Here is an 8,052-nt window from a genome sequence, read left to right as displayed (position 1 = left end):
TCTGTTGAGTTTTTCCTATATTTTTATAATATAGCATTTTGGAGTTGAAAAAAAAATTAGGTGTCCCAGAGAAGAAGGACATAAAAAAATTCTTCCTCTCCCTTATTGCTGCTTTTTCTGACAAATGTATTAAAGAGAAATAATATAAATAATTACTTCTTTACTTTGTATCTTCTCTTTCTACCTCTTCTTTGCCAAAACATAGAGAGAAGATGTTTGCATGAAATAACATTGGGTCCCTGGGTTCCAATTTACTCTTTTACTCAAATTTTTCTAGAAAAATTGCTGGTGGTCATAATCCACAGACTATATTTTTCAGTTGAAGACATAGTAATTAAGCACCAAAATAAAATTTCTTTTGCAACTGAAAATCTAAAGAAAGAAATGTTTTATGTATTCCAGTGAAAAGCAGAAAAATTGGTCAAAAAAATCTTGAACCTTAACAATATTATCTGTGGCCTAATTCTTGAAACAGGAAAATGGCTCCAAATAACTTTTTCCTTCAAATATGTACCATCTTGACAAGGCTTTGATGTCACTGACAGAAATAGAGTTCTTATACAGAGGCTGTGCATTATATTTATTCCTTTGTAGATTTGTTTCTGAATTGGTACCGTCCTGCCATTGACTACAGATGGAAACTCTGGCTGGGAAAACAAAATCCTGATTGTCTAACATAAAGGTAACATATAACACAGAAGGTAAATAATATAAGAAAGAGAGCCTGACTGAACCTCCATTTTGCTAGTAGGTATGGTATTTAAGCCACAGTGCATGTGCATGTATAAGTAATAGTCATATATAATATTGTCACATATTATATACTTATTACATACATGCACAGTACTTCCCAAGACAGCTACAAATTTACACATGCATTAACTATCTAAAAACATAGAAATAGATAAGCCTATTAAGTGAAATTTTCTTAAATTATATTTGAACAATCAACAGGAAAAGTTATCATGTAAAGTACCGCTCTGTTCTCGTATATATCTACAATAAAATTCTATAAACAGTTGTCTCCCAAAACATACCCGAATAAAATTAAAAAAAGGATAACACCCAGTGTCCTATATTTGTATATTTATGGTCATTTCAAAAACAAACAAACAAATAAAAGAGCCCCACTCAGGTGCGTATTTACATTCTTCAAACTGTAGCGGTGAAAAATAATTCTATTAAGTGCAGGACATTCCTAATGTTGTAGTGACATTTCTCTTAAGTCTTCATGAACACATTGCTTTTGTCTTAATGGTGTGCATTCCATGACTATGAGACAGTTCTCTTGTCCCCTTCATTTGCAGACGGTGGCACAGTCAGGATTAAAGAGCTCCTTGTATAACGGAGGAAACAGTGTATTCACTATGTCTGGATGAGATTGCTTAAATACCTGCAGCTTCTCCCCGTGCAAGTTGCAAACTGCTGTGATGGTTGGTATCTTGGCTATTAACTGCAGAACGGAGAGACAAGGAGGGAGACAAAAAAGGGAAGCTCATTAGTGCGCTAGCTTCTGATTCCGTGTCCTTTCCGGCCCCAGAGGAAGGTAAATGCTTTGGAAAAAGATGTTGGGAAAGAAAGCAGGCTCACTTTCAGCTTCTCTTTTAGAACAAATCAAAACAAAACACCTCCTACCCTACTCCATTGCCTAAAGAAAAAAATATATAAAGAAAGTAAGCAAGCAAGACCTGATTCATTGTTCTTAAATAAAGTCTTGTGTGAGGGATGGTCTAGTTTAATGGTTACAAGTGGGTGCTCTGTAGGCAGGCTGCCTGAGTTCCAAAACAGCTTAATGACAGTGGGGCTGTGACGTAGGTTATGTCTCAGTTTTCTCACTTGTGACACGGGCTTACTAAGTACCTACTCCACTGGGTCGTTGTGTGGACTGAACAAGGTAATTCTCATTAAAGTGTTAAGAACCCTGTAGGCATGAAGCATCAGTGTTAGCTAACGTTATTTTTATCCATCATTTCCTGCAGATTTTTGTGACATATTAGGTTTTTAGCTCTGGAAGGTGACAATGTTAGGAAAGTAAAACCAAACTGCAAGAGGTGTGATCCATAATGATTTCAGTTGCTTGGCTGTCAAGCCTACCAGACCCACTCATGTCTCTATAATCCCTTTCCATTATAATGCATAAGATGAAACCTATGTTTCAACAACAGATTTTGGGAGGCCACTGGCAACTTAGCTTCCTTGGGGGAGGTGTTTAAAATGAGTGGGAGAATATCCACTTATAATTGTTAGGTTTTGATAGATATGTAACATTTAGGGTGTAATTTTTTGAGCTAAAATATACAGAAGACAGTGTTTTATAATTTAAAATGTCCGTAGTTTGCTAAATGCCATATAGGTCTTAGGAGATGAACAATTACAGCTTTTAACATACTTATAGTTAAGAAACATTTTGAGTCCCTCATTTAGTGTCAAATCAGCTTAAGTAAATGTTATTGTGATCAAATTGCTATGAGAAAATACGCTCTTGTACAGAGAATGCTCTTATGAAAGATTAGCATAGTTTGTATCGCTTACTAAAGATACACTTGAAAGTGATGTTAAAATACAATTAAATACAACCCATCTCATCACCTGGTAGGCTCATCCTGCTCTCTACCCTGTTCGATAAGAAGCACACATTTCAGCCTTTGAAGTAAGAGAGGAAATAGATAATTAGTTACTTTGTGGTTTTTAAAAATCAGAAATTTCCACTCTTTCATTAATTTTCCTTTTATCAACTAATGACTATATAACCACACTATGAGCGATTTAAAAAGAACATCAGGATTAGAGCTGTTGACACATTCATTAAAGGGATCCAGAATACGTAAAGAAGTTTGGGGTTCAGACTATCTTAACTATCTCTACTGCTATTTAAAGATAGAGATAGGAATGAAAAACACGGAACTTTTGTCTCTAGAATGATATCAAATTTTAGACTGAAAAACAGACTTTCTCTCTAACATTACGAATTAACTTTTTTTCCTTCAGGACACTCCACGATGATGAACTGCATACCTACTATGTAGCAGGCACTCGGCTAGACACCAGAACGTGCAAGGCAGTTATGGCTCTTTCTTGTTTGTAGTCTACTTGAGGAGATCACATAGTGAAAAGCAGACTGAAAAATTGGCGAGTGCCACAGAAGGATGGTGTGAGGAGAAGTGTTTAGGTAAGAGGATGCCCTGACTTCTTGTGACTGGCCCGGGAAAGCTTCCCTGAGAAAGTGACATTGAAGCTGAGTTCTGACGGAAGAGTGGGAGCTAACAAGGTGCAGGGGCAGAGGGGACATAATTCACTCCAGGATGATATGAGAAGGCAGTGTGGTGCTTGGTGCACTGGCAGGACCAGAGGCAGGTCGGGTGCACTGAAGTGATGGGTAAGGATATTGCCGGAGAGATGCACTCGGCCGGATTATATAAGCCCTCACAGTTGGTTGTTGGGAAAGTTTTCAGCAAAAGAGAAAGAGGATCCAGAATACCATTCTGAAAGACTCACTTCCGGTCCAGGGTGGAAAATTGTGTCTTTTCTATATTTTCATAGGTACAGAGTGTACAAGTGTCCACTTGACTAGAGTCCCTTGGGAAATTATTCAAGCTCTCTTAACCAGCTGGCTCACACAGAAGGAGACGACAACAATTTAGGAGCAGTTCTTGCACATTACAAGCTGTTGAACGCAGAGAGGCTTTGAAATAGCTGTCGAATGCAGAGAGGCTTTGAAAGCTTTCTACAATCATCTGCAGATGAATTGATGATATTCAGGGCTCCTGAAACTTCCAGATGCAACCCTATAACGACTGTCAATTTTCATGTGCCTAAGAGTCACAGAGATGTTTCTTAAAAGTGCAGATGACAGGGATCTACGCCTAGGGATTCGGTTTCAGCAGTGAAGCACAGCCTCCATATTTGAAATCAACATGCCCTGCAGATACCGACGTGGTGGGTTCATGGGATGAACTTTGAGAACCACCGCTTCAGAGGTTCAAATTTTATAAATTGACAATTGTTTTTCAAAATGAGAAGTTGAGCTGGGCACGGTGGCTCACATCTGTTAGTCCAGATACTCTAAAGGCTGAGGTGAGAGGACTGCTCGAGGCCAGGAGTTCAAGACCAGTCCGGGCTACATAGAGAGACCTTGTCCCACCACCGACAAAAAATTGAGAAGTAAATTCTACACCGTATGTGAAACAGTTCTGTGAGCTGAGTGTTAAGTCAGCACCTTTTTGGGAGGCAGACAAAGAACTTCTCATGTGCAGAGAGGGAAGTTTCTACTCACTTAGTTCTATTAGTTTGGTGAGAGGCGTGTCATGAAATTCCTGAGTCTGACACACCAACAAATACCGTGACACACAAATACTACATAGAGAAGATTAGCCTGTTGACTGTTGTTTTGGAGTCAGGCTGCCTAGGTTTGAATCCTAACTCTGCATTTTATAGCTATGTTATCTTGGGCGAGTCATTTAACCTCTCAGTTTCCTTATTCGTCAGATGGCAGTTTTAACAGTGCCTGCCTCAGAGGGAGGTTGTGAGGATTCAATGAGTCAACATATTTACAGTGGTGCCTGGCGCAGAGTGGTGACATATGTGGTAGCTGTCATGCTTCCATTCCCACATCATGCTTCTTCCTTCAAGGGGAGAAGCAGTCAAGCCATGCTTCTCAGCCAAATGACATGGAGAACAAGAAACCAGCTTAGGTCTTAACCAGGCACCGAAAATGGTGTCTCTGTATATCGTATGCTAATGCATGGGAAAATCAGCTATATTTTTATTAAAGTGAAAAAGCAAAATCAGATTGATTTTTCATTTTCTTGTGGCAGTTGAAGCCAGTTGTTCATCTGATTAGCTATCATTCAAAAAATAGAATCATCTGTACTACAATTCTTGTGTGTGTGTGTGTGTGTGTGTGTTGGGGTCTCACTCTGTCACCCAGGCTGGAGTGCAGTGGCACAATCACGGCTCAATGCCACCTCAAATTCCTGGGCTCAAGTGATCCTTTTGCCTCAGCTTCCCAAGACTGCAAGCACATGCCTCCAATCCTGGCTAATTTTTTTGATTTTTTTTTTTGTTTGTTTAAAGACGAGGTCTCGCTATGTTGCCTAGGCGGGTCTTGAGCTCCTGGGCTCAAGCAATCTTTCCGCCTCAGCCTGCCAAGGAGCTGAGATTATAGGCATAAGTCACTGCACCCAGGCTCTGTATACCACAATTCTTAAAGCATTTATGTGTTCCTGAAAGCATTTTTATGTTCCTGAGAGGATGGTGTGGGAAATTAAATGTACATGAGAATGATTGAAACCCCTCTATAGTTAGTTCATTGGTGCTGGAAATATTTATATGTGTTCGGCTTTGAAAAGTGGATATAGACTCTTGCTGTTTTCCTGAAAAAGAACGAAGGTTTGAGAAGAGTCTGGTTTAGGCCCCAGTTCTGTCCTCTTTTATAAGATCTAGATTCTGCTGCTTATCTGCAGAATGAGCTGAAGGGTGAGAATTGCTTTCTGCTGAAAAGCACCCAGACCACTTCAGCAAAGGGCTCTGAGAAGGGCGAAGAGCTTCCCTTGCTTCTATGCTCTTGGAAGAGGCTGACTGCAAGACACCCAATCAGCTGTGGAAAGAGAAGTGCTGACAGGGACATCCATCACTCTAGAGGCACGATGGGCCAGAAGGCCATGCGGAGACAGCAGCAGCACTTGTCAGAGCCCAGAAGGGCCTGGTGGAGGAAGCAGCAGGCAGTCACTTATTGCTCATTAATATTATGTACTGCAGCCGGGGGACCCCCATTTCAAAGGGAGTGCAGAGCAGCCTCAGCAGCAGTTAATGGCTCAACAACTTTTTAAACAGCTGGGGAGGTGATCCAGAAGCACTTGGAGATGGAGGGGGTAGTCAATTTTAAATCATCATGAAATTCCTTCATGTTTAAATAATCCCCACAGCAGAGGTAGACAGAGGGTCTATAAAAAGGCATTTCCACACTCATGTCTTTCTTATGACAAGCATTTCTTATAAGAAGGAAGCTTTAGCTTATACCTACAGAGGTCTACAAGAAGAAAAAGCAGCTGTTTGAGGAGAGATAATAATCCTATGCTTCTCTCTAGAGGGTGGTTTTATGAAAAAATTCACAATTTTTTAACTGGTACGTTTGATGTTGGAAAAATGGAACATGCAGACGGTGAAACTAGTGATCTTGTTCATGTGAGCTTTCAGGCCATCAAGATGCTCTCCAACCTGAAGCAGGAAGCCAGCAATGGTTTGATCAAATTGGAAGAAACTTTAGGAGCACTGATGAAAAGAGAGTACGTAAAGTGAGGATGAATATATTCATTTCATGTGTCCGTTCAATTTTCTTTTTTTTTTTTTGAGCCAAACCTAGACATGTGGATTCAAATTTGAGACACCTTTCTAGTCATAAGCCCTCCTCTCACCATCCTGACCCCATCCTTGGCATCCATGTGGTGGTGTATGTTACTTCTACCCTGAGCATGGCTGACTAAAGTGGATGTGGACACTTGACTCAGCGGAGGTTGGAATTTGGAACCAGACTGAGAGCCAGCAGGTTACTTTCTAAATGTAGCAGAAACTGCAGTAACCTAAGAAGCTAAGAGCTAGCCATATTTCATCATGTGGACTAGGGAAACAGAGCAAACTTGTGTTCAGAGAAGGAGAAGAATGAAGCAGATACCTATAGAGAGATAAGCATGTAAAATGAAGAATTCTGAAGACGTTCTGATTCCTTGTTCCAGCACCTTCCTGAATGGTGGATGAATTTTCACCTTGGGTTCTGTGAGACCTCTCTCCATTATTTTCTTTTTCTTTTTTCTTTTTTTAATAGGGTCAGGGTCTCGCTCTGTTGCCCAGGCTAGAATGCAGTCATACGACCATAGTTTACTCCTAGCCTCAAGCAATCTTCCTGCCTCGGCCTCCCAAAGTGTTGGGATTACAGGTGTGAGCCACCCCATCTGGCCAATTTTTAAAATTATTTAGCTTAAACTAAATTTCCTGTTACTTGTAACCAAAGGGTCCTAATGAATACATCAACTTGAAATTTAATGAATGAGGAGTCATATCAAAACCTTTCTTCTCGTATACAGACCATTAACCATTAACCTGACGGGCAACACTTAGAATTCCTGAATGTTGGAGTCATGGTGTCTGCCAGCAAACTATAAACAGCCAAAATAGATTTTTAAAAATCTGGAATTTCCCAAGGGAACTGCCATGTTCTTCACCATTCTCTTCTTGCACCTGGCACTTAGTAGCTGTTCATAATAAACGCAGGTTGAAGTAGATAACTATCCCAGGAGAGAGCTGTGTTTCTTGAGTCTAGATTTGAAATTTAAACACTTGGGGGATCTGTTGAGCTGTTTTCTATAATTTTGCTTATTCTTGCAGTATTTTAAAGTATATTTATTGTTGGAAGGAAGCCTAAGGGAGGCTTCAGGGATGCTGGTTTCACCTTGGCAGTGGTAAAACTGGTATGTTAACTTGGTGGTGGGCTCTACACTTATGATTTAAGACCTTTACACTAAGTGTGTTATACATTTAAAAAGTATGGCCACTTTAAAGTATATAACACATTTCTAATCAAACAGAAACGGAAATGGGGAGGCTAAGACCACAAGTCATATTGCCTGGGTGGGGCCTGATTAGACAGACTGTGCTGCTCAAGATAAGATTGAACCTAATCTGCTCATCCCACCGACTAGGATTCTGTTATAAAACCTAGTGTCTTGCAAGAAGAATAAGCAAGCTTTCGTCATAAACACTCCACTATTAATCATAGTGGTCTATTTTGATCTCATAGAGAAAACAATGAAAATTAATGTAAATGACCTTTTGCAGTTTTCATTGATCTCTCAATCAGTGTTTGCTCCATAGACTCTATCTAGGAATCAACATGGCTGTTTTTTCTAAATCTGTATCAAAAAAATACCACTCATGTGACAGTGACCAGAAATGATTTCCTTCAAGTAAAATGTCCATTATTAATATGCAAAATAGGATTGTTTAAACCTTCCATCTTTTAAGCTTTTATTTAGTAACTTGGTATTGTTATAATAGAAA

General features: G+C 39.7%; 1 protein-coding gene across 2 annotated transcripts in view; it reads right to left on the bottom strand.

Moving 5' to 3' along the window:
• Positions 1-1,069: 1,069 nt before the first annotated feature.
• RORB (RAR related orphan receptor B) overlaps positions 1,070-8,052 on the bottom strand; it is a 198,352-nt gene continuing 191,369 nt past the window's right edge. For both annotated transcript variants that reach the window (XM_008074362.2, XM_021707173.1), the window contains exon 10: positions 1,070-1,453. In XM_008074362.2, coding sequence (XP_008072553.1) covers positions 1,298-1,453 — 156 coding nt within the window. In that variant the 3' untranslated portion in view covers positions 1,070-1,297. The remainder of the gene's footprint in view (positions 1,454-8,052) is intronic.

The sequence above is a fragment of the Carlito syrichta genome, unplaced genomic scaffold (genome assembly GCF_000164805.1).
Source record: "Carlito syrichta isolate Samal-C Ts95f unplaced genomic scaffold, Tarsius_syrichta-2.0.1 Scaffold316420, whole genome shotgun sequence".
Lineage (NCBI taxonomy): Eukaryota > Metazoa > Chordata > Mammalia > Primates > Tarsiidae > Carlito > Carlito syrichta.
The sequence above is the reverse complement of the archived record's forward strand: the minus strand, read 5'-3'. Positions and strand labels throughout refer to the sequence as shown.